The following is a 27,226-nucleotide window of genomic DNA, read 5'->3' as shown; positions in this document are numbered from 1 at the left end:
GCAGCACAGCACATGATAAATAGAGGGGGCAGGGCCAGGCAGCTTTAGCGAATGATAAATAGAGAGGGCGGGGTCAGCAAGCCTCACAGCGAATGATAAATAGTGTGGGTGGGGCCAGCCAGCCTCACAGCGAATGACAAATAGAGGAGGCAGGGCCAGGCAGTCTCACAGCGAATGATACATAAAGGGGGCGGGGCCAGGCAGTCTCACAGCGAATGGTCCATCGAGGATGCGTGGCCAGGAAGCCTTTACTATAGGGAGGGGTGAGGAGGGGGCGGGCATACCGCAGGACTGTGTGGTTGGATCCCTCTGAACCCCAAGGCATTGAAAGCTGCTTGGAGAAGGTTTGGTTGGATTTCAATGCAGATATGTGGCAATGTAAGGGCCTGGAATTGTACCCCAACCATCCTGTCCCCCTCCAGGAGCTGCATTCACAGCGTCTGGATATCCGAAATCCACCCAGCCGTGGACTGCGCGTGGATAGTGTGGAGAGTTGACACCCAGCACCACTGCGTAGCGTCTGTGGCTGAAATACAGGCGTGAGCATCTGGACTTTCCACGGAGCCTTATTTTACGTTTGCGCTGGCGTGCGCAAGTTGATGGTCGAGACCGCAGCCCTAATGCTAATGCTAATCTTAACTGTGTAAGACTATGGCATCGCACCCTGTAGACTGTGGGCCAATGCGCTGCACGTCCAGGCTTGACCTCTGACCTTTGGCCACACGTGGTGAGGGAGCAGCGAGCACTTGTGTGTGCTCCCTTCGGCCTGCATGCGGAATATATAGCCTTTGTTTACTGTTGTCCTCTGGGTGATGAGCTTCCAGATCACTGATGCATCGTGGGAAATGGCAAAGAGTCTTAGCATGGCACGATTACAGAGGTTTCTCAACAATAACTCCATCTAAAGGCCTTTCAGCTTGTCCTGGACAGAAAGATAACAGCGGCGGCAAACATCGCACTCAGCAAAACTCCTTTGACTTCATTTTTAACATCTTCATTTATTTCACAATAAGGAATTACATTGAGAACCCCGCATTGTTATTTATTTTCGCTCTTTGCCCTTGAATCATAACATAATTATGAATGGGGATTATTCTTACAAATGCATTTTGAATATTACACTAAATCACAGGTGCCTGCAAAATAATGTCTGGAAGCATCCTGAAAGTAAATTTAATTTGTGCGCACAACCATAATCACAAAAGAAGGAAGTAAGGCATTGTTACTGCAGTATAAATAAAACCGGTCGGGCAGTAATAAGACACACTAAATGCAGCGGTTCCGTAGCCTCTCTTCCCTTCAGATGCAAGCACTGGTAGCTGAAACAGCAGTCCGGCTACATGAAGAGCAAGTTGAGTAGCGGTTAGCTGTCAGCTCTTTTTGGGGAAGTTCAGAGGATGAGTGTTGAATGATGGCTAACTCAGTGCATCAGTAGCCTGAAAAGTCTTTCCTGGAAAAGCCATTTTAGAGGAACGTGCAGTTGGTCGTTCGTAGAGTGCAGGCAAAATCATGCAAAATTATGCAAACAGAAAATCCAGAACATGTCAAGCAGGTTCAGTATCTTTGCAAAGGGGCGAAATGTCATAGGAACTCAGTCCTTTTTTTTGCCCCAGGGCTCAATCATTGTGCTGCATTTCCTTCTAATGATGATGACCTCTACTTCAGCGCTCCAACTGAATTAGAATGAGAGAAGCCTGTGTTTTATTTGACCTGTCTGGCTTTGCATCTCTATTCCGATGCGTCCCTCGGGTCTGAGCAGCGAGTTTGGCACACCATCCATGTTTCTGACCATTACTTCACCTGGAAAGGACAAGTAGGACAGGTTCATAGCTTCTTCCATTGCCCACATTCCATGTTAATATTTAAATTATGACCCGAATAGTGTTGTAACTATTGCTGTATAAGTATTAGTATTAGTAATTATTCTTTTTAAGTAATAAGGGTTTCTGGAGGGAGGATAACAGGAAATGTTCATGCCTGAAGTAGATAAAAGAAAATTAAAAAAAAAAAAGATTTTCTTGGAAGTCAAAAGCTAGGACTCCATTGTGAAAGGGGCATCCCATCATACTATATCTCCCCTGTATTCTTCTGCCTTGTTTGTAATGATATGCATGTGAGCTGTATGTGAAAACCTCAGGACAAATGACTGGATTTGATCTTACAGGCCAGTTCTGACTTGCTGGAGAAATATATTGAGCTGTAACAATGAGAGACATGACCTTGGGTGAAATATGACTGATTGAGGAGGCTTAATGGGATCATAACTACGAGCACATTAACATCTTCAGCCAGTTTAACAGGGATGTGTCTACGAGCATTATAAAGCATATAAATTAGCCCCTTATGAAGGTTTAAGATGAAACATCGATATCAGATTAAAAAATAAATGCAAAAACATTGTCACACAATGTGGTACAGCAAATGTGTAATCATTAACTCTAGTATGATTGTCTGTACTCTACAGCATGCAATGTTTTCTTATATGGGGATGGGATGACATTAAAATAATATTCAAGCATCCACCATGTTTTGGCTATGTTCCAGCTCATGTCACATCCGGTACTACCGACAGCAACGAACAAACCCTTACATTACAGTGTGAAAAATCCTTCCTATAAAATACCAATAACCTATTTAAGACATTCAATTTCAAAAATAATGTATATAACTGAAATATTTTGAGTAGTAGCACTAACATGTCGGCAAATAAATCTTATCTGTGTTCAGTACATAGAGACAGAATCAATGCTGTCGTTCTAATCTTCGGATTAGTACAGATAACAGTATGTCAGCTACGTCTGTCAGCAAGCATATGCCTTAGCCATGCTCAGAGGTTCTCAAGAATAGCATTGTTTTCCAAAAAAGACCAAACTGATTGATAACGTTTCGCCAGGTGCAGTGTCTTTTACTGCAACCACAGAGTGAATGCGTAAGGCGGGGATGATGAGTCCCAACTTTCGATTACACTGACCTATAAAACGCGATTCCAAAAGCAAAATCAGACATGTTATACATCGTTAAAAAGCTTACTCTGTCACCTATTGGATAAATTAATTGTCAGTCAAGTCAGATTGTACAAGGCTACAAAGGCTGACAACACCGTAAACGGCGTGTGGTATTATGCACAGCTATTTTGGAAGGTACTCAGGCGTCACAAATGAGTGTATATTTCACAAACAGATTGTCCAAGGCAATATATGACCACTCAAACTCAAAAGGGACATCTCTGCGTGTAAAACCAGTGGTTGTATATTTATTCCGTATTTAGTCCCAAAAATTAACAGTAGAATGACATGGTATAATTTTAGAAGAAATTGTCTTGTTTATTTTGTTATTCAGTAAGCTGCATTTTCATTGCTGTATTAGCATGTCTTAGGGCTATTGTTTAGTTTATCTTGTTGCTATAATGGAATAAGAATTTTTAGTGGTGAAAAAAATGTTTTTATGAATGCCGTATGCATCGTTGGTGAGGGGTTTAGCTGCAGATGAGACTGCAGGGAGGGGGTGCTTTGTAAATGCACGACCAGCGGGACAATGGTGGCCCAGAGAAACTCTGTCTTCAGCATAGTTGTCCCGAATTGTTGTTACTAATAAATATGGAACACAGAGTTTGTGTTTTTAACTCATAGTTTGGTTGCAGGAGCACTGAAAGTATAAGTTGGAAAAGCTCAGGACGCTGGCGTCATGACCAATTGGGGATTGCACTGTCAAATTAAGATTGATAACATCGTGAAAGTTACAAGTATTATGACAAAATACAAAGAAAAGAGAGATATCATTTCTGTCTGATAGATCTAATGTAGGCCACCTAAATAGAAAAGACAATAGTAGGACGGAGTGTAGCACAGTGGGTAAGGAACTGGACTTGTAACCGAACGGTTGTAGGTTCGATTCCCGGGTAGGACACTGCCGTTGTACCCTTGAGCAAGGTACGTAACCGAAATTGCTTCAGTATATATCCAGCTGTGTAAATGGATACAATGTAAAATGCTATGTAAAAAAGTTGTGTAAGTCGCTCTGGATAAGAGCGTCTGCTAAATGCCTGTAATAATAAATAATAATAACAAAACAAGGCGCAGCTGCATGGCTGCCATCAATTCATGATATTATTTTCCCAAATTAGGAGCGTTCCAGTCAGGCAGTCTTTGCTAATGAAAGTGGACAGGCTCATGGGATCTTACATTTATTAAGTGTGTTAGGTACACACTAGTGTAGTATACACATGCATTAGCTTTTTCGTCGAGATATAACACAGAAAAACTGCTCCTCAGCTGACTTGTGAACAACATTGCTGGGCAAGTAGTTGTTCGTGTGGGTAACATATTAATCATGCCATGTAACTTGCATTGTTTATGTACAAATTATTAGCAGTCTATGGGTCTATTTGCACATGCTATTCTCATTTAAAGCCCTATTAAGTGAACCAGGAAATTGTTGATTACCCCAAATGTCTTTGATAAGTTTTTTGAAATGTACAGTATGGGTCCCCAGCATTTAGAAACTGCCGGATGCTAACTTGCATATGTTGGGCAATTACCATAATTAGCATAATTAGCATGGTTTTGGGGGTTATTGAGGATGCTGAATCCATTTCTGACATTTTCAAAATGGCCATTTAAACCAGACGTGGCCATATTTCAATTAGTTAGTTAGCTACTGTTAGCTTGTTAGCTAGCTAATATTAGCATAACTCACTTTGCCAACTTTTGATAGTGATTATATTAAGACAACACTTAACAACTTGAAATGCAGGTCCAATGTATTAAACATATAAATAACCTCAAAATTGACTCAAAATTCATCAAAATCGGCCCACCGGGATTTGAAATATGGCTGAGCTACTGGGGCCACGACCCTGTGTCATTGCATGCGTTCTGAAGCCATTTTATTAGCTGGGGACCCAACTTGTATGCTGGGTTTCAGCTCTGACTACTGGGGACCCTCCATGTGTAATGCTGAGTTCTGGCCTGAGTACTGGATACCCCACATGTGTAATGTCTGGTCAGCCGAGTCGCGCGACTGACCCCTGTTATGCTGGTTCAGCCTGAGTACTGGGGACCCCCTGTGTATGCTGGTTCAGCCTGAGTACTGGGGACCCCCTGTGTATGCTGGTTCAGCCTGAGTACTGGGGACCCCCTGTGTATGCTGGTTCAGCATAGTAACACTGTACCGGAGAAAGAGACTGGGCAGCACATTTCTGCACATACCTATATTCGATCAACACACATTTTACTGTGTGTTGATCGAATCAAGCGTGTCCAACTGGGCTGTATCTTTAATTCATTGGAGTCCTATCGTATCCAAAAAGGGCGTGGCGCAGGTTTCTGTCCTAGCGCAGGTGTCGTAGCGCTGGGCTGCACCCACACCGACCTCTTTCAGATAAGAATGGACATCCCTGCTTTAAATTCTTCCTGTTCCCGCTTTAGTTGCTGCCGCCTTACCGTAATGCCTTTAATAGCGGTAATTATTAAAACTCACATGGTCAAACTCATTGTCTTCGGGAATACAGCAGGGAAATAAATATTATATCAAGCCCCCCAACAGATGATGAATTAAACAAGATATTCAGCCTTTTATTTTTGAAGATATGTTTTATTTCTGCTAATTTCACCAACTTTAGCAGAGTAATTTTGCATTACAAAGGCTGCAATTCAGCAGGGCCTACTAAATGACATGGCATGAGGGGCATGTGTCCCATGAGGCCTAAGAGAACCTGACTAGATTTTATACCATATATCTGACCATTTGGACATTTTGATTTCCAAATGCTACAAGTAACAATCAGTGCATGAACTCACCATTGTCAAATAAAATATTGGCCTCTGAGTGTAAACGGGTGGGACTTTTAACGTCTGGACTTGAAGACGTAACTGTTCGTGTTTACAGAAGAAGAAAAATTACATTGAAGAATGCGATGGGCACGTGAATGAGTCACATTTCAGAATACCACGGATGCTGGACAAGTTAAAACAAACGTTTCCGTGGATAAAAGTAGATAAAGGCGTGTATTCCACGGATTTCGAATTTCAGTTAAACGTCTTTTAGATCACTGTTGTCTAGAATTGTTTTACTGTTGCCGCGCGTTTCTCCGCGTTTTTACCGTTTTTACGGTACGCAAAACCCTGTTAACATGGTAGAGCTAGGAATGTAAAGAATGCGCGAGACTCCTATTATGCTCAAGCGACAGCAGCATTTAAAGTGACAGTGAGCCAAATTATAGTACGCCTACGTAAACTCACAGGCTGTTTATACAAGCAAGTCGGGCGAGATGAGTAATTAATATTTTTAAATATTTGATATAAAGTATATAAATATCAGATGTTAGTGTATGATGATAATATTAATTTCATGTTTTTGTAACTTTAAGTCTTTACAGGCACGTATTTTAGGCTAGCATCAGCTGCATTGTGGTTTAAAAATACAAAACAATGAACAGACATATGTATAGCTTTGTATTTACGATTATTACTTTAAGACAGTCTTTTCTGCAATGTTGTATTTAAATCAAGTCCGATGTGGCTAAAATTAAGAGGGTTGTGCGACGTTCGAAAGTCTCTATAGACAAAATACAGTACACGATGCAAAATAGTTGTTGAATACCAAAATATGTGCAGGAGTGATGCTTTAAATGTATTGTAAATGGCTAGGCTACCGCATGAATTAGAATAGAAATAATATAAAATTAGCTGAAGGAATATTCAAAACAATACGGAATCAGTATACAGTTGCGGAGTTGCGGCAGCTGGATGTATTTATGTTTTCAGAAGTAAAGACTGCTATATTGCACTGGGCAGTACCAGATACCAAAGTATTTGCATGTTACACTGACAATTCTTATTTCAAACTAAAGAAACATTTTTTCGCAAATTACACATAAAAAATGTATTAGTATACGTTTGCACTTTAAATGTATCTCCATTCGACGGAGAATTTTCTACTTTCCAATGTTCCCTTAGCTGTGAACCACTCAAAAGAAAGGGAGAGTCAGTTCCTGCTGGAGTTCTGCCTGGCAACAGACGTTTTCTCCATTGGTTTAAGTTAATTTACCCACATTTGGTTTCCTCCCATTTTAGGCAGGAAACTTCCGCTCAAGTTTCTGCCAACTTTCCTGGCGGTTTAGATTATCCTCTATTGCCCCACGTAGAAGGACGGCAGCTCTACACCTCACATGGCGAGTAGCGCACGAGCCATATCAGTCATGCAGGCCCTCATAAAACTATTTTAACTGAAAAAGCTGTACGTTATTATTATTATTATTATCTGGCATGTGGCCTGATGAAGGAAAACATACTATTATTAGACTGGACAAGGGCGATATGTGAAACACGCGGTGTATCTAGTCGCACTGATTGCCTGCTGCTTCATCTTTTTGTCGAAATTTTGGTTTAAAGTTTATGAGGCAAATAATAAAACCAATGCGAACCCAAATCATTTTGTGCTTAATTACTGCATGTCCCTCCATTTTGCGCACTACTTCTTTGTAAATACAATCTATGATCTATGGCTCACTTTAGGAGGGTTTATATTGTTGATATTTCGATGCGATACATCTTCCCACAGACACGCGCGTAGAGGAAACGATAGGTGGCAGCGCGTGGTAGTTTCGAATGCGCCTAAGATACCGCCCTTTCCTACACATGCGTTTGAGTACTTATTGCAGCTTTTGATGCAGTCCCTCCGGCAGCTCTCTCTCTCTCTCTCTCTCTCGCTCTCTCGCTCTCTCTCTCTCGTGTTCAATCTGTCTTTGATCTCCCCTTAACAACAGCAACGTCATTGCACAGAGAGCTAAAGGGGAATTTCGTTAGCAGAGTGAAATTCTGGGACCTCCAGAGGAGTTCAACGGCAACAGCAGCGAGGAGCATTCGCGGAACTTCTTGCTCAGCTCTCCTTCCGACTTCACCGAAAGCTCGAGCAAGCCTAAAAAGAGATGGAACACCAGCTACTGTGCCGCGAGACTGAGCCGATCAGGAGAGCTTATCAAGATGCCAACCTGCTAAATAGTAGGGTGCTACAGACATTGCTAAAAGCGGAAGACAATTACCTTCCCTCTCCGAACTACTTCAAGTGTGTGCAGAACGAAATTGTGCCTTACATGAGGAAAATAGTTGCCACATGGATGTTAGAGGTTTGTGCGCGGTTGTTGTTTTTACCCAAATTAAATCGTCAAGCCAATTTACATTTGCATATACTCTGCAGTATTTTGTGTCTTTATACTTTTTGTCATGCCCTTTGAACCCATTTTAATGTATTGGAAATGCCGGCTTGTGTTGATGTGGTGCAAAGCCCAGCCAGCCCTTTAATGCCACGTATGTTCGTTTAATGTATTCTACTGTCATATAATGTCAATATTCATTCAAATCTTGACTTTCCTTTGCTTTCTATGCCATTGCGTTTTCCGACTATAAGCAATATGATAGTTATTGCTCGTAAGCCAAGGTTTGCAGTCTTTACGATGACTTACAGTGTACTTAGTAAATGATTAAACCGTCGTTCATTTTCTAAGCCTGGAACCTAAAAAGATATCTTATCTTAATTTATTTTAAATTAATATCAATGTTACACGTATGCAGCGCAACTCGTGCCAGCAATATGCGCCATCTTTGTTCTCGTGCGGTAAAGTGTTTATTATTGTTTAAATTCTACAGTAAAAGGGTTACTGACTTAAATTAAACAAATACATTAAATACCGCGTCTTTGTGCTGTTCCTATAATTTAATAATGCACCGTGAGAGAAAACGTTTTAACTCTGAGCATTAAGAGTCAGAGCTCAACAAATTGCAGTTCCAGTGTTCAGTTTCTAAAGGTCGCTTCTAAAATATGATATATAACACGTAATATTTTGAAATAATTCTTGTGAAAATGATATAGTCTGTTAGTATACAAACTATGTAAGATTTACACGGGTTTTATGTTAACATTCCGGACGAGCAAATATTTTTTATAAATTTTTGAATTTTCGTATTATACCGAGCTCTAAATGCCGCAAGCTTCTTTCGAATAAGCGCCGCCCTATCATATTAGTTATTTTCCTCAATTACCCACATTTTTATTCGGTAATGTTTACTTGGACCCAATAGAGTATGTACCAAAAAACATTTCCATGTGTTTATTTAACAGTGTAACAATTTTTAAATATTTTAAAATATTTTTTGAAAAGATGACGAACTAAAAAAATCTTCCCCGTTCCCTGCTTTGGACGCCACCTTTGTGTCCTCGAAGAAATGGCTGAAAATATTAGCCAATATTTTTGTTGTTGACAATTATAGCCACAATTACTGAAACGTTTCTAATTTCGTAAAAACGATTTTGAATAGAACTTTTTGTAAATAATTCTGGTTATTTATATTATAAATATATAGCCTGTGTGTGTGTGTGCAGCTCACAAAGAGCAAAACAGCTATGGCTATGAATAAAGTTTGTTGTTAACTGCGAAATGTTTATTCTTCCGATTTCGCTTCCTTTTCCGAATGCACAGGTGGGGACAGGCTACACTTTACTCAGCTCGTACCCTAATTTTATTTTCCTTTTGAATATAGGTCTGTGAAGAGCAGAAATGCGAAGAGGAAGTATTTCCTTTGGCTATGAATTATTTGGACAGATTTTTGTCAGTGGAACCGACAAAGAAAGGAAGATTACAGTTACTGGGAGCTACTTGCATGTTTCTGGCTTCTAAAATGAAGGAAACGATCCCGCTGACAGCTGAGAAGTTGTGCATATACACCGACAACTCAATCCGACCAACTGAATTACTGGTAAACTAACACTAAATGTTTTCTTCGGAAAGTGCGACACACACTGATATTGAAAATGTTTTTTTGTTAGCTTCCTGAATTACAGCTTCACGGGTGTCATTGCTGTATGATGCCTGGCGTAAGCACGTTGCCTCGTGTCGATTCATGTCGCCTAGCTACATTTCATTTGAGTTCAGTTATTTAATCACTTGATAAACAAGCCTATTATCATTTAGACAATGGATTGTATTGAAATTCCAGTTGTAAATGTTAAACGAAACATTTTTTTGTATTTATAGGGAGGTTCTGTTATGCTGCAATATTCAGTTATTTCTGCCCGCACAACGTTGTGTGCTGACATTCATAGAGCGATATCGTCCTCTAGCGGAGTTGCGTTGGAATGAATTAATAGGCATTAAAGGGAAAGTTCGCTTTTTGGTATACAAATATTTTCCCAGTTGTTTTCCGTATTGTTTCCATCTGGGACCGATTTTTGTAATGAACGTGGTGTGATTATTAAAAAAAGATATTATTTCTGATGAATTTTTGGCCTTACAATGGCTGCTTTAAAATGCCCAATACCTGATATTAAAAGTGGATGGTGACCATCCATACATATCTAAAATATTCTTAATCACTCAAATAAATAAGCAAATAAATAAAATCAAATCAGATTAATCAAAACATTAACTAAAAACTGAAATCATATGTTTGAAAAAACACCTTTATAAACTATCCCTTTAATGCCGTGAATAGCTTGTGGAATGAGTTTATGAAGCATTGCGGTTCACAATCTTCTTCTTCCTTTGTCCCCCACAGCAAATGGAGTTATTGGCTCTGAATAAACTCAAATGGGATTTAGCCTCCGTAACTCCTCACGATTTTATTGAACATTTCCTTTCCAAACTGCCAATCCATCAGGACACCAAGCAAATTCTGCGCAAGCACGCCCAGACATTCGTGGCTCTCTGTGCGACAGGTATGCACGGGATTTCATGGGTTAAACGAGTGCTCTGCTGTCCCCTGGTGTACAGGGGGACATCCTGCCATCAGGCCAACGTGTTTGAGTGACCCTAGGCAATGTTGTGTGAACACGGATCCCTGAAAATGGGCCTTTGGGTAAATCAGCTGGAAGGATGACTAAAAGGATATCAGTTTCTTAGGATCATGTACATACACCACAGGCCAGGATTCATTACTGCTTACCAGCAATGGTAAAGTATTTATTTGAAAGGTTGTGTCTGTGTTCATTTCCATTCTGCCTGCTCCCAAAAACAAAAGCTGATATTGATTTCTGACTGCCACAGCAGCTGTTGTCTAAGTGCGTTTGTGGGCCGCCGTTTGTAATTCAGAATGGGTTGTGAAACAGCGTGTGGCCACTGGGGGACCGGCCAAAAACAGCCTCTTTTCAGTCCGTAGCAATGCAGAATTTGAATATGGTCTTTGTGCTCCTATAGGCTGGTCGGTCTGTGGTCGTATAGGATGGTCAGCCTGTGGTCCTATGGGGGGTCAGTCTGTGCTCCTTAAGGGTGGTTAGTCTGTGGTCCTATAGGGTGGTTGATCTGCGGTGTCCAATAGGAAGTATATAGGGGTTCCGTCTGGGGAGGGGGATGAGAGCGAGAGAGAGAGAGAGTGTGTATGTGTGTGTGTATGTGTAGGGGACAGGCTGTTGGAGAGACCTCATAGCCATCTGAAGTTAGCACCTAATTGGGTGTCGTAAATGCACAGTAGTGTTGGATGTCACCAGCTGAAGTTAGCGAAGTTAGCGCTTAATTGGGTGTAGTGAATGCACAGTTGTGTGTGATGTCACCAGCTGAAGTTAGCGAAGTTAGCGCTTAATTGGGTGTAGTGAATGCACAGTAGTGTGTAATGTCACCAGGTGAAGTTAGCGAAGTTAGCGCTTAATTGGGTGTAGTGAATGCACAGTTGTGTGTGATGTCACCAGCTGAAGTTAGCGAAGTTAGCGCTTAATTTGGTGTAGTGAATGCACAGTAGTGTGTGATGTCACCAGCTGAAGTTAGCGAAGTTAGCGCTTAATTTGGTGTAGTGAATGCACAGTAGTGTGTGATGTCACCGGCTGAAGTTAGTGGCTTGGAGCACTTGGAACACTGCATGCTGATGAAGAAGGGGATGCTGGAGAAAAGTATTTTAGAGACAGGGCAAAGAAAGAGAGGGATAGAGGGGGAATAGAGACAGAGGGGTAGAGAGTGAGGGAGAGTGGGGTAGAGATGAGTGTAGAGAGCGAGAGAGAGAAAGATGAGCTTCCTGAACTTGTTTGTGCAGAGAGAGCTGACAGAGATAGCTGGCCAGTTCTGACCTGCTACATCCTCAGCCTCCCAAATGATCTGCATAAATCATTTGGGTGTCCCCTAATGAAACATGCTGAGTGCACAAACTGCCCTCCCTCCTCCCTTTGAGGGGGAGAGGATATAACTCTTTCTCCCCCCACCCCCCACCCCACCCCCCCCCCCCCTCTCGGGAGTGAGAGGCATTTCTGCTTTGTGCTACTTTCAGGGTGGCGGCCATTCCGACTCTTCGCCCCGCTGCTCCCGCCCCTCTCAGGAGGCGGCCATCCTGGCTCAGCCCGCTGCTCCCGCCCAGAGACTGTAAAAAATATGGACAAAGCTACTGTGACGTCACTCATTGACTCTCCGTGGGTCGCTAAAACACGTTTTGAAGCTCAATGGCGGGCGCGCCCATGTTGTCGATTTGAAGCCAAAACCATAGAGTTTAGCGGTTCTGTGATTTTTACGATGTGATTGACAGTCCGGTGCGGTGCAATCTGAACGAACGATTGCAGAATGAACTTGAGGCTAGCTGACTGTCTGCCGTTATGTTTTAAAATATATTATCAAATGTTTACGGAATTTAATTTCCATCCTGAAAATTTAGCAGTGTTTACCCCAAAATCGGGATTATATTAGCCTTGTCACATGCGTGAAGCATGGCCCAGGTAGACATTTACGGAATGTACACGACTGACAAGCCGTCAAACACGTTTGACAGATTGAATATTTGCCGGTTGGGGTTAGCTAGCTAGCTAGCTAGTCAAATGGCTAGCCGAAGTTGCAAACTGTTTTAGCATAGGCTACTGGACTACCAAATATAGCAAGCTGATTACGCTTTCTGCCAACTAATTATTTGGTTAAGTAGGCTAAAGGAAATAGTAAAAATGACTCGGCTACTGAAAATCTTCAGAGGAGGATTATTTTATGGTCGTCTAATGCAGCTGTAAATAGCACACGTCATAATGAAATCACTACGAAATGGGATGCCTGCATTTTCTGACTTCGCACAGGTGGACCGTGATCGGAGCCGCAATGTCAAGGCCAAGAGGCGCCACCGCCCACCCCAGTGACCATAGACTGTAGCCCTTACTGTAGCTGAGTCCTCCGTAGTAATCAGGAAGTGACGCAAACTGTACCTCATTGGTCCACAACAAATATTATAACAGTGCCCAAATGACACAATAAATCATGAAATTGACCCATGGACAGTCACGAATAAAATACACATATTGTGACTATTTTTTCTCATGAGAAAAAATGATTGACTTTGTATTTTGACCGCATTTGTACCGTAGACTTACATGGAAACCGGATATGAAAACACCTATACTGGAGCCAACTGTAGTGGCGCTAGTGAGCAACCAGGAACAACAAGACCAGGAAATGAGCTTCAAAAACGAAGTCTGGCTCAGCCCGCTGCTCCCGCCCGTCTCAGGAGGCGGCCATCCTGGCTCAGCCCGCTGCTCCCGCCCCTCTCAGGAGGCGGCCATTTCGACTCGCTGATCCCACACACCTTGGGAGAAGCCGGGGATGGGCTAACAGAGGGAGCTCCTTTGGCCTTTGTGCCTGTGTCAGGTCCAGGTGACAGCATCACACTGCTCCTGCTCAATGGGCAAGGCCAACGCTGCCACACTCTTTCACCGCAGGGAGAGGGGGCCGTCCTGTTATGCTCAAATGAATGACCAGCATGGTCAATAAATCGCTCGTTGTTGTTTTTTTTTTGTTGTAATGGACACTGGCTGAAGCCCTCGTCTGTGGCCACTTTATATATCCTTACATTTATATAGCACTTTTCTGAATGCTCAAAGTGCTTTACAGTGAAGGGGAATTCACCTCACCCACCACCAATGTGTAGCACCCACCTGGGGGATGCACGGCAGCCATTTTGCGCCAGAAAGCTCACCACACATTAGCGAATCAAGATTGAACACCCCTGGTTAAATGTAGCGTCCCTTTCGCTCTTAACACAGGAAGTGGGACACGCAGCTTCTGAGCACGAACCTAAGCAGTTTAAGTTTAAGGTTTAAGCAGTGGTTTATCACCCTAGGCAGGGATGCAGTTGTGCTGGCTGTGCTGCTCGGACTGTGCAGAAACAGAGAAACGCCTCTGAACTCCTTCTGGCCATGAGGTTGGGCGGCAGTGTAGTATAATGGCTAAAGAGTTGGTCTTGTAACCTAAAGGTCACAGGTTTGATTCCCTGGTAGGACACTGCCGTTGTTATCAAGATCAATGCTTGGGCTTTGTCTGACACTGAGCATATTGTTGAAGTAAGGAATGTACGTGGTGGATATGTGCATAGGTTTGTGACTGTGTGGCAGTGTTAGTGTGCATTTCTGTGTGTGTGTGTGTGCACGCGTGTGTGTCTGTGCAAATATGCGTTTCTGAGTGTGTATACCTGTATACGTGTATGTTTCTGGTTATGCATATACACTCACTGGCCACTTCATTAGGTACTTGCTAGTACCAGGTGTGGTCTTCTGCTGCTGTAACCCATCTGCTTGAAGGTTCGACGTGTTGTGAGTTCAGAGATGCTCTTCTGCATACCTTGGTTGTAACGAGTGGTTATTTGAGTTACTATTGCCTTTCTATCAGCTCGAACCAGTCTGGCCATTCTCCTGTGACCTCTGCCATCAACAAGGTCAATGGATATTTTCTCTTTTTCGGACCATTCTCTGTAAACCCTAGAGATGGTTGTGCGTGAAAATCCCAGCAAATACTCCAACCAGCCCATCTGGCACCAACAACCATGCCACGTTCAAAGTCACTTAAATCTCCTTTCTTCCCCATTCTGATGCTTGGTTTGAACTTCAGCAGATCGTCTTGACCATGTCTACATGCCTAAATGTGCTGCTGCCAAGTGATTGGCTGATTAGATATTTGCGTTACGAGCAGTTGAACAGGTGTACCTAATGAAGTGGCCGGTGAGTGTATGTATGTGTTAGGATTGGTAGTTTTTGTGGTGGTAGTGTTACTAATGTTAATGAGTGTAGTGTTAGTGTTAAGTGTTTGTGCTTGTTAATGTTCGTAGTATTGGTCATGTTGGTCAGTGTATATAGTACCTCATAAAAAACACGTTTTCAACGTACAAAAATGCCAAGTTACTCACACATACAAGACATACACCGTCTATAACTCATTCATTCAGACTGCCAAAATCCAGGCCTGCCATTAAAAGTATTGATATCAAAATGACGCCAAGTTACGGTACTACAAACAATATAGGCTATCTTGCCTCACCGAAATTAAATAAGATGTATTCCAGAGCAATGCTACCCAATATTTCCTCAATTATTTCAAGTCACTTGGCCCTGTGTGTATAAGCATGCAGTACATGGACAGGCCAACCATATGTGCGGATGGCTTTCTCAAAGTCAAGATTGATTGTATAGGCGTCTATATGTCCAATTTGTATGGGTATGTATGTATTTCGCTGGCCAGCCTTTCTGTTGCGTGAATGATTGTATGTTTCTTGGTATAAATATCTGTTCGTAAATGTGAATGTAACATACTGCGAGGGAAATGTCCCCATGGGGATAAAGAAGTTGTCTATGTATGTATGTACAACATGTGTTTTACATGCAGTATTTATTGTACGTAGCAAATATACAATCACTTCTTTACTGAAATTGAGTTCAGAAGCAAGTGTAAACGTATGTTTTCTGGAGAAATATGCTTCCTGTAGTTACTAACCAGCAGTTTTCTACATGAATTTTCAATGTGTTCCATGAGGCAATTCGAAATATTTTACACTTTGATCTCACACAAAGTTTGCATGACATTGTAAAATGGTAAGATTATAAAACACAGGGCCAAGTGACTCGAAAGAATTGAGGAAATATTGGGTAGCATTGCTCTGGAATACATCTTATTTAATTTCGGTGAGGCAAGATAGCCTATATTGTTTGTAGTACCGTAACTTGGCGTCATTTTGATATCAATACTTTTAATGGCAGGCCTGGATTTTGGCAGTCTGAATGAATGAGTTATAGACGATGTATGTCTTGTATGTGTGAGTAAACTGGCATTTTTGTATGTTGAAAACGTGTTTTTTATTAGATATCATTTCTTTTTGCAAAACGTTTTGTTATGAAAGTGAGAAATGCAAAGTGACAATGTATGAAATGGTTGTGGATTATGGCTATCCTTGTGTGAATTTGTACAGTCTAATGAGCGTGTACCGTTTAGCAGTTTCGGTTTGCTATATATGTAAAACAGTGGCTGTGACAAAGGGTGCAGTGGCGTAAGTGTAAACGCATCAGAAACGCAGGTGAAATATGGCCAGTGTATGTACTCATGGATTTGACGGCCATCCAACGAGCCTTGATTGACAAAAGAATCAGCAAGCCCGTAGAATTAGAGCTCCCTAGGTCGCAACTTGTGTACCCTTCCGTCCTGCTCCGTTGTCTGTTATTTCGTGGAGATGCACTTTTAGTGTTTGTAAGGTTTATAAGGCATTTTGATAGGCTTATCTGCAGGTAGGAATCCTCTTCGCTGTTTTGCTAAGCAAGAACCGGAAAAGTTAATAGTGGAGAATAGGAGCAGACACATATGTCCCAGCAGGCTTTGCATATGAGAAAATAACAACAGTGTGAGATAAATTAGGAGAAATTATGAAATTGCGTAGTTGAAACAATATGTTTTTAGCAGAATGGGCATGTAGGTGAAGGTTGACATGATCACAGACTATAGTGCGAAGTAAATGAAGTGACCATGAGCGAGCTTAGTTTCCTTATCGAATGGTATATATAACAGTCTGTATAAAAGATTAGTTGTTAAAGTGGAGGGTTAAGTAACGTGTGAAATCTATTACACTGATGTGCTTTTCTCATGTTCAGTAGTAGTTATAATTATGAGTGAGTCATGATTTTAAATGTAATGTTTTAATGCGGAGTTGCAGAACGTACACACGTAGTAATTGTTTGTATGTGGCTAGATAGAGAACAGGGTGAGGTATCATGAATGTAGAAACGTGGCGTTTGCTGATAAGAAGGTTTTGTACGGTAGTCAAGTGAAGAAATATAGTTAGTAGAAATGGTAGAGTGGTGAACTGGTGTAACTTTTTAATAAAAAGGAATACATTTGCCGTCATGAAATGCATATGGGTGGCCGTGAGTGAGTTTTGGTAAAGCAAATATAAGCGTAAGAAAACATTAGTGTAAAAGAGGAAACTGTCTGCCTGAGGGCGAGGCGGGATTCAATCCTTCAACCGGAGGTTTACCAGTCTGTGACTTTGTTAGTGCAGCACCGTGACATAGCTATGCAATGCGTGAAATATCATTAGCAAACCTGTCCGTGGTTTTAAAGAAGAACACAGGCCAGTAAGCACAGACGAGCTCCCGTTGAATCCATATGGCTTTGCAATATTGTAGCCGGTTAATAACTGAACGTGCAGACAGTACGTCATAATGCAGTGTATACGTTCGGTGAACAGCGGGTAGATATGGTGCAAAAGCAATAAGTGAGAAGTAGTAGACAATTATTAGTGAGGATAACAGCAGGTGAAAGAAACATGTTCCTAGCTGGGCTTGAACCTACAACCCCATGTCCCCAAGACTGTAACCTTGCCCACTAGGCCACAGGCAGGCTAGTTGTTTAAATTGGAAATGTTTCGGAGTAAAAAGGTATGGGTATTTTGCGTGTGTATGCAAGTTTTTGATTGGGTCGTGTAGGTGAAGATTTGGCTGGTGTCGGTAAAATGTCCAATGAGGAGACATGTTGTTAGTGGGATAGGCGGCAGGAAAAATAAGAATGAGAAGATGAAGAAGAAGAAGAAAGAGAAGAAGAAGAAAGAGAAAATGCAAAATCCCCTTAGTTTGGGGCTTTATTGTGTGGAAATGTGAAGTTGTTTATGAATTCTGTCTGTTGAAATGGGGTGAGAATGTACAGAATTTAATGTTTTTAAGGGCTGAGTGTCTGTGGCTGTTGTGGTTATTTCTGTGGGGAACCCTGAAAAGTGCCAAACTCTCGGTGCTGTATAGGTATGGGGCATTCCCCCGCCAAGGCGTAACATGGCGGGATGGCATACCTGCCATCCCAATTAGTTGTGGTAATGTTAGTATTAGTAGGTAGTTTTAGTGTTGCGTTAGTGCTAGTAGTTTTAGTTTCAGTGTTAATAGCGTTAGTGCTACTGTTATTAGTGCTGGTGTTAGTAGTGTCAGTGTTAATATGTGAGTGTTATTAGTGTTGGTGCTGTTAGTAGTGCTAGTGTCAGTAGTGTCAGTGTTAATATGTGAGTGTTATTAGTGTTGGTGCTGTTAGTAGTGCTAGTGTCAGTAGTGTCAGTGTTAATATGTGAGTGTTCTTAGTGTTGGTGCTGTTAGTAGTGCTAGTGTCAGTAGTGTCAGTGTTAGGATGTGAGTGTTCTTAGTGTTGGTGCTGTTAGTAGTGCTAGTGTCAATAGTATTAGTGTTAGGATGTGAGTGTTATTAGTGTTGGTGCTGTTAGCAGTGCTAGTGTCAGTAGTGTCAGTGTTAGGATGTGAGAGTTATTAGTGTTGGTGCTGTTAGTAGTGCTAGTGTCAGTAGTGTCAGTATTAGTGGTGTTACTGTTAGCAGCGTTAGCGTTAATCATACACCAATCACACGCCAGCCCTCGGAAAGCTCAGCTGCTGTTTTCTCTTCTCTGCAGACCTTAAGTTCATGGCCAACCCGCCCTCTATGATCGCAGCTAGCAGTATGGCCGCCGCGGCGCAGGGCTTGCACCTGCAGCACGGCAACAACACGCTGCTCTCCCAGAACCTCACCAGCTTCCTGTCACAAGTCATCAAGAGTGACCCGGTATGTTTCCCACACGCACACACACACACGCACGCAAACATGCACAGACGCACACACACTCAAACATGCACACATGGTGTGTGAGGGGTGGGGGGGGCAGGTTCTTGTGAGGTCCTCTGGAGTCTGGAACTGGCACAAAGAAGCAAAGGGAAACTACTGGAATGAATGCGGATTAGTCACGGTGACGGCCTTTTGGATAGAGTGTCAGGAAGGGGGGGGGGGGGGCGGGGGCTCTGAATAATTTCCCTCTGACGGTGAGTGAGCATGGGGAATTTTCTTAAGGGGCTGTCACAAAAGTTCTTTCTTTTGGTATGCTGCAGTTTTGTGCAACATTAAGACGGTATATGCATAACAGATTCAGAAATGTACAGGCTTGAAGAAAGCTCTTTTAGCCTTTTATGAAAGGGTTAAAAAAGAATTGACAAAAGGTATCGGATGGTTCAGTTTACTGCACCTTGATTATGCACACGCGGTTCTCTTGTTTCCTATTGGCTCTTTGATCCCAGGTAAATAGAAGCATGTAATTAGAATTAGAGCCCCCGGGGGGTCATCTTCCCCCTGCCCGGACAGATATTCCAGCCCGTCAGGGACTGTGGTTTATCTCCAGAACCCCCAGCCCCACTGTTGCTATGGCAGTCATGACAGCCAGCACCGGCCACCATCGTATCACCTGGGTTACGCTTACAGTGTGTATTACTTACATGGGTTACACAGTCATCACACACTTATACTATACATATAAATAATACAGTATATATACATGTAGGTATTCCATATCTGAATATATATACAGATAGTATATATACTCAACTTTGCCTTTGCCGCATTACCTCTCCCATCGTACATTATTTTCCAATAACGGGACAGTCCATTGTGAGCTATATGTATATATATATATATATATATATATATATATAAAGTGAGCTGCGTAATATGTGGAACAAACATTTTTTTCTTGATTTGGATCTGTACTCCACAATTTTAGATTTGCAATAAGACAATTACAATGCTTGTTTCGGGGCTAGTTGCCTGAGGTTTTTTGTTTTCAGCGTATGAAACGCATGTTCAGTTGGACTCAGATTGGGTGGATGACTTGGCCAGTCAAGGGGAATTTTCCCATTTTTGGCTTTGAAAAACGTTCTTTGTGTTTTAGTAGCATGTTTGGGATCATTGTCCTGCTGTAGGATGAAGTGCCATCTGATGAGTTTGGAGGCATTTGGTTGAACTTGAATAGATAAAAGCTTGTTTGCATTTCAGAATTAATTCTGCTGCTGCTATCAGCAGTTACATCATCAATGAAGTCTAGTGAGCCAGTACCTGTGGCAGCCATGTATGCGCAAACAATAACACCATAAGCTTTCCGTCATATCTGACCTGTTGGAGGGGGGTTGTGTGTAGCACATGAAGAGGGAGGTTTTATTTTTAATATTATTATTATTTTTTTGGTGAGAAACTTTTGTGTCTTGTATGTAATATAAACTGAGTTCTGTACCTGTGGCAGTGGTATAATAAAGGGATGTTTCAAACTAAATTCTCTCTCTGTTTGGTGTGAATGGGGCTATTTGCGTGGTCAGGGACAGGGAACTGAATTTGTACCTGACTGTAGTAGCTTTGTTTGTTTGTCGGGGGGTCTGTATGCAGGGTGGCCAACAGTGCTGTGCATCTTGTGGTGGATGCTGTTCATTATATGTAATGGATATACCGTGAGTGGCCTCTGGGTCTCCCGGGGAAATCCCGTGCTGCCTTTGGGTTGTCGTAAAGGGCTGTGGGTGAGTGACGCCGTGAGGTTGGATGTAGGTGTGCTGCAGGTGTTTGTTGGCTGTGAGTGTGAGAGGGTGGGAGGGGCAGGGTCTATTGTATCTGTTAGGATTATTAGGGGTCCAAGCAGCGAAGCTGGTGGAACCCTATTGTATCTGTTAGGATTATTAGGGGTCCAAGCAGCGAAGCTGGTGGAACCCTATTGTATCTGTTAGGATTATTATTATTATTATTCTTATTTTTCTCTGCTAAAAGTGTCTGAGGCTGAGCAACGATAAGTCCTAGAGCTATCAAATTTGGTAAGTGGGTTCCTATGGCTCCCCACTACTCAGGCACTACAAATCACCTGTGTCGGCCAGATGGTGGCGCTATAACAAAGGGTCATGCGTAAAAAGCCATAACTCCCACACCATAAGTCAGAACACAAAACTTAATCGACATATGCACCTGAATGTGCTCTACAACTTTGCTATTTGCTATGTCCGCCATATTGGACTTTTTAATAAGTTGCGGTGCGGAAGAGCTGTAGCTCCACATCTAAAGTGTTACGACATCTAGTAAACTCCATTACGGCAAGCAGCTAGAAAACCATGGCGACGCAACTAAGTAATCCGACACTGTTGGGTCTAGTTTTTATCAGTGAGGGGAGGATCAGAACTTCATAATGGACAATATTGTCTATCTGGGCATTCATAAAAATATTCTTTCACCACTCAAAAATCGTATTTCATCATAGCAACAAGATAAACCTGACAATAGCCCTAAGAAATGCCAATACGGCAGTGAAACGGCTGCTCACTAAGTAACAAAATAAACGAGACAACGTTTTAAAAAATGATACCATGTCATTCTACAGTCAATATCTGGGACTAAATATTGAATAAATATACAACCTTACCGTTGGTTTTACACGTAGAGATGTCCCTTTTGAGAGTGAGTGGCCATATATTGTCTTGGACAATCCATTTGTGAAATATACGTGCATCTGTGATGCCTGGGTACCTTCAAAACTAGCTGTGCGTAATACCACACCTGTTATTTACGGCGTTGTCGCCCTTTTTTGTACAGCCTGGCTTGATTGACAATTCATTTATTCAGTAGGTGAGAGTATAAGCTTTCTAACGATGTATAACATGTCTGATTTTGCTTTTGGAATAGCATTTTATTGGTCAGCGTAACCAAAATATTTCTTATCATCGCATTCACTTACACATTCACTCTGGGGTAGCAATAAAAGACTCTGCACCTAACGAAACGTTGTCAACAATTTTTCATAATTTCTTGGAGAGTACTATTATCATTGAGGACTTCTGGCCATAGCCAAGCCATATCTGACATTGTTTTCTGGAGCAAAACATAAGCGGATATTGATTTACTTTCTCTGTCTCTATCTACTGAACAAAGATACAATTTCATCATTGCTATGGAAGTATTACTGCTCAAAATATTTCAGTTATATACGTTGTTTTTGAAATTGAGTGTCTTTAAATAGGTTAGTGGTATTATATAATGTGGATATTTCACACTGATGTAAGCATTAGTAGTGTAATATTTTTTGTGATGCATGCAACAGTGATGGCGAGAGTTTTGGAACATTGCCAAAACGTGGTGGACGGTTGAAAAATGTTTTCATATCAAACCATCCCCATCCGTCATTAAGCTGAGAAATACCTAAACCATTTTTATTGATAGTATTTAAGTTTCTATGCAAACGCGCGAAAACACACTGGTATAATAAAACAATAACAGTAAATATAGCCTTTATATATATAGGCTGCTTCGTTCCGTTGTTACCATAATATAACAAACTTTCTTGTGTCTACATCTGCAGTTTTTATTTATTATTAGAAATATGTATTATTATTCTATCTGTCTCTGAGGTGCTCTGAAATGTGCATTCTCTGCTAAACTGAGCAATGGATTGGAATATGTGTCTGACGTAGTGTTGCATGGTATACCGAAACTTTAGCACTTTTTTGGTACTTAAAAAAAAAAAAAGAAACTGTTCGGTATTAGAATTTTTCCACGTTCGGTACTTTCAGGTCAAATGTAAAAGCCAGGGAAATGAGTCTCCCGACTTATTGATTGAGAGGATGAAAGGTGTAATTTGTCAAAATCTGCGCTAGATGGCAGTAGCAACTAAGGTTGCCAAGTGAGGTGACTTGCGCTTGTGTATTCACCCTCGCTGATACAGTGCAAGCTTCAACTCAGTTCACTTCAGTAGCAATAGGTGTTCGAATTTCTAATATTTATTATAGGAAGATGCTGTATTGTTATTAAAATATGCTGTTTTTAGATCTATTTAAAAGTGAAAGACCTGTTTAAAGATTATTTAGTTTACAACTGTTTCATTTTTGAAATATATTTAATATATTTTTTTGTTGTTTAGTGCTGTAACACTGTAGGCCTATGCTTATTAATATGCTGAACAGGCTTCAACTTAAAGGTTGTTAATGAACCAGGTTGTTAATAAACCGTGAATTTGAAAATGAGGTCAACCCTGGACATTACGTTTCTGTTCTCTTAACGTAATTTCAGTATCGTTAGGTACCGAGTATCGAATCAGTATCATTTAAGTTTCAAGTATCATTTCAGTACCGAGTATCGTGATACTAAACCTGGTATCGGTATCAAAGTCAACATTTTGGTATCGTGACAACACTGGTCTCACACCTTTTTTTAATTGTGGTGCAGAAGCGCTGCAGCTCTACATACACGCCAGTCAATCTAAGTGTTACGACATGCCATCTAAGTGTTACGACGTAGTAAAGGCCTTTACAGAAGTGGCCAGGACACATCCATAGCGACGCAACTAAATAATCAGACAGCGTCTCTTAGCACAAAATTGGCCACAAGTCATCAATATTTTGTACAATAATCATGATATTCAGTAGATATGTTGGGTGAAGGTATATGATCATGTGGACAAAACCATTTTAAAATCACTCCATAGGGGGCGCAATAGTGCCAATGCTTGGACCCCTCCCGAACCCCGCTTGCGGCTGTAATTTATTTGTTTTTTTGTACGGGTCTTGGGCAAATTTGCTTGTTTGCTGGTGACACGGTTTATTAAAGTCTCTCTCTCTCTCTCTCTCTCTCTCTCTCTCTTTCTGTCTCTTCCTCTCACTCTCTTTCTCTCTCTCAGGACTGCCTCAGGGCGTGCCAGGAGCAGATAGAGTCTCTGTTGGAGGCCAGCTTACGGCAGGCGCAACAGCATCACGCCGTCTCCTTGGAAACCAAGACAGTGGAGGCGGAGGTGGAGGGGGACCTGTCCTGTACCCCCACAGACGTGCGGGACGTGAACATTTGAGTGGACGGCCCGGCTAGGAGCGCACCCCCGCCTCCCGCCACTGCTATGGAGAGGGCTGTATCCGAGAGGATGCATGGAGCCTGGCTGGACCGCGGGATCGGCCTGCTCTCAGCCTCTGGAGCCCTGACCTGCAGAGCCATACCCCGCCCTGCTGCCACACCCAGAGCCACGCCCTGCCCTGCTGCCACGCCCAGTGCCATGCCCTGCTGCCACAACCGGAGCCACGCCCCGTCCTGCTGCCACGCCCAGTGAATCAATGCTTAACTTCTTTTGCTATCACCTCTCACTCTGTTTTCCCCATGCAAAAACACAAAACAGAAACAAAAATGAAAAACCAAAGTGAACACTTCACTAAACAAAAAAAAATGTTAATGAAAAACAGGGAGAGAGAGAGAGGTGAGCAATCCTGCAGTTTACAATGACATACCACAAAAATGGAGATCTGTTCCAGTCACCCACTGCTGCCAACTTATTTGTGCCTGAAAAAGCTTTTTTTTTTTAAAAAGAAAATAGGTGTAACAAGTGTATGACGCCATTTTTGAAAAAAAAACATTCTTAAAGCAGAAGAGTCCTTTTTCTTATTTGTTCTTTTTCTACATTTTTTTTAACCACTTTATTTTGTTTTGCTGTCTAGGCTTCTTATGTCTTTAGCCAGTTTATTACATTGTCTTTAACACTTTTTTTCTTATTTAGTCTTTAATGGCCGGCCTCTTTTTTTTGGGAACAGATTATTAATCCTAAAGATCATTTTTTGTCTGGCTTAGGGTATCCCATGTTTTTCCTTCCTTTAAAGGCTGTGGGTTGTTGGATTTCTTAAGCTTTTGACATAAAGGTGTAATCATTAACAATGCCTGTATAAGAACAGCTAACCACTCATCCAGACATAGCTTACATACGTGGGTTAGAAGTGCTATCACATTCTTTTAATCATAAATGTACATAAATGCAGCTAGCTATAAAAACTTATGATAGTCAATATACTGAGCCTGTGTAAAAAATCTCTTGTGCAATCTACATTCTAGTTTTTTTGTCTTATTTTCTGAATCAATTCCATTTGAAAGCACTTTCAGCCAGTTGAGTCTTTCTGACTCTTTGAAAAGCACGTCGGGCATGTGCAGATGGGATGGCGTGGGCGGGGAATGAGGCACAGTGTATGCACAGTGTATAACTACAGTGTAAGCACAGTGTATGCACAGTGTATAAATACAGTGTAAGCACAGTGTATAACTAGTGTATGCACATTGTAAGCACAGTGTATAAATACAGTGTATGCACAGCGTAAGCACAGTGTATAACTAGTGTAAGCACAGTGTATGCACAGTGTATAACTACAGTGTAAGCACAGTGTATGCACAGTGTATAACTAATGTATCCACAGTTAATACGACAGTAGGTCACAATTGTATTTCTTATTGCTTTAACTGTATCAGGAGCATTTGAAACACTAAAGTATGTAATTCATAGTTCCGTTAAGTACTATTTATTGCAATCTCCTCTTGAGGCCAACAACTATGACCGAATACTTAGTCATTCTTTTATTCATTGAAATGCTGCCGAGTGCATTTGTGATAGTGCTTTTCTAAATGCAAAAATAATTTCATTTCAGCTATCAGACTCTACTGAGGACGGTCATGCACAAGAAGTGCCAGAGTTAAATTACACAGATTTGGTGTTTTTGAGGGGGAAGAAATGGGGGGGAGGCTATTTCTGGACATGGTTCCTGACCCCTCAAACGTTAGTGGATAATTTTAGTGGATACCTTTTTGCACAAATTCGAAGATGTATTTTTGCGTGCTTGTTGAGAGAAGTGGAGGACGAAGTCGGAGGGGAAAGGAATTGAAGTTTGGTTAGGGAGGCAGAGAGAGGGCTTGAAGCAAGTGAAAAGGTGTTATTCGTGTGGACGGGATTGCAAAAGTAGAAATCAGTGTGAACTGGAGGAACACTCCTCTTACCAGGCTGCTATTGAGGAATGCCCAGCAAAGTATGATGACTTTTCAACTTTTAAAGAAAAGCAGAAAAAAGAAAAAAAGGCTTTTTTTCCTCTTATCCGAGTGTTTTGCTGCTATTTTTGTCTATTTTGTTTATTACAATGTCAATATACTGCCATGTAATAGATTGAAATTTTCTCATAGAAAATTGATATTATTGACATCTGTTATTTTTGTAGTTTTTTTATGTGATCAGTTTACTTGATGTGATTTATGCGCTATTCCAAAAAAAGGAATATAGAAAAATAGACAAAGGTTCCTGTTTTTTTTTTGTTACCTCATGCAACAGTCAAGATTTATTATTAATTTAGTCTGGGTTGCTATATTTGTTTCTATTTTATTTTATTTTGTTTATCTATTCAGAGCCTGATGGGTCTGTTTTTTTTAAACTGCAAATAGAAATGCATTTATCATTGTCTGAATGGGTCCTACAGGGAAAGCACAGCGTTGATTGAAACTGGTGCCATAACAAACCTGAATTAATAACTCTTTGAGTTTTAAGCTGTTTCATTGAAAGAGACTGTATCCCCATATTAGGCCATTTGAAGGCCGTTTATATTTATAAGGCTTTTTGTACAAATTAAAAGCGGATGTGATGGGATTTGTAAATGCCATGTCTACTAAATAAAGCCATAGCATTTTTCCTGCTGGTAATTTAACACTGTTCTTATTAAAGTGTACCTGGTTTTTGTCTTGTCTTAAACATGGGCGGTTTAGTAGTGTGTATTTACTACGCAATACATTTTAAGCAGATGAAATTCTTTTTTTAATTGCCGTTTTTCCTCCTACCTGTTAGAATGTGTATGCACTTTGTGTTATGCACTTTGTACGTCGCTTAGGATAAAAGCGTCTGCCAAATAAATGGAATGTAAATGTAAATGTAGAATGTTTCAGCTGTTGTCTGGAGGGTGTTTGACAGTACCGAGGTACGTTTAACAGAGAGCATTTGCACACATGCCCGTTTCCATTAACAGAAATGTGTTCTCCACCAGCATTAAAAAGGGAATCCTCTTTAGCCGTTAGGATTAGCCACAGTCTTGTTGCTGCTGCATGTATTTGTTGAAGAAGCACAAGGGAAACCGGGCAAATTGTCAAAGTGTGTGGGTCTGACCAAACAGTCCCTGGCAATCCCAGGACGCATATGTGACAGCCCTTAGTGGGGACCTGTGGAGTGTGTGAGAGAGAACCTCCTGCAGATGTTTTAGTAGAGTCTTGCTAGAATCTCTTGAGTAACTGAAAGACGAAAACAAAATGGCAGGATATCAACAGCACCCCCACCCCTCCCCAATCATTTAAAATTGGCAGTGGGCACCGAACAAAAATCTGACAGTCATGGCCACAAAAGTAAAATCTGAGTTTGTACATCCGCTTGTAT

At 41.4% G+C, this 27,226-nt stretch overlaps 1 protein-coding gene across 2 annotated transcripts; it reads left to right on the top strand.

Moving 5' to 3' along the window:
- The first annotated feature begins 6,166 nt into the window (after nucleotides 1-6,166).
- On the top strand, nucleotides 6,167-26,500 carry LOC135242427 (G1/S-specific cyclin-D1-like). 2 transcript variants are annotated; one of them, XM_064313512.1, is made up of 6 exons: nucleotides 6,167-6,272; nucleotides 7,766-8,125; nucleotides 9,537-9,752; nucleotides 10,551-10,710; nucleotides 18,647-18,795; nucleotides 23,699-26,500. In XM_064313512.1, exons 2-6 carry the CDS (start codon nucleotides 7,928-7,930, stop codon nucleotides 23,861-23,863), a joined length of 888 nt encoding a protein of 295 aa, XP_064169582.1. In that variant the 5' UTR covers nucleotides 6,167-6,272; nucleotides 7,766-7,927; the 3' UTR covers nucleotides 23,864-26,500. The 2 variants fall into 2 exon arrangements, with proteins under 2 accessions (XP_064169582.1, XP_064169583.1); XM_064313513.1 differs by lacking the exon at nucleotides 6,167-6,272 and adding an exon at nucleotides 6,299-7,236.
- Nucleotides 26,501-27,226: the final 726 nt, after the last annotated feature.

This window comes from Anguilla rostrata, chromosome 16 (assembly GCF_018555375.3).
Source record: "Anguilla rostrata isolate EN2019 chromosome 16, ASM1855537v3, whole genome shotgun sequence".
Classification (NCBI taxonomy): domain Eukaryota; kingdom Metazoa; phylum Chordata; class Actinopteri; order Anguilliformes; family Anguillidae; genus Anguilla; species Anguilla rostrata.
This window is presented reverse-complemented; position numbering and strand designations above follow the sequence as displayed.

Coding starts and splice junctions, on each gene's coding strand:
- LOC135242427 (XM_064313512.1), top strand. CDS start 7,928: ATGGAACACCAGCTACTGTGCCGCGAGACTGAGCCGATCAGGAGAGCT. Junction 8,126..9,536: donor TTGCCACATGGATGTTAGAG/GTTTGTGCGCGG, acceptor TTTTGAATATAG/GTCTGTGAAGAGCAGAAATG. Junction 18,796..23,698: donor AAGTCATCAAGAGTGACCCG/GTATGTTTCCCA, acceptor TCTCTCTCTCAG/GACTGCCTCAGGGCGTGCCA.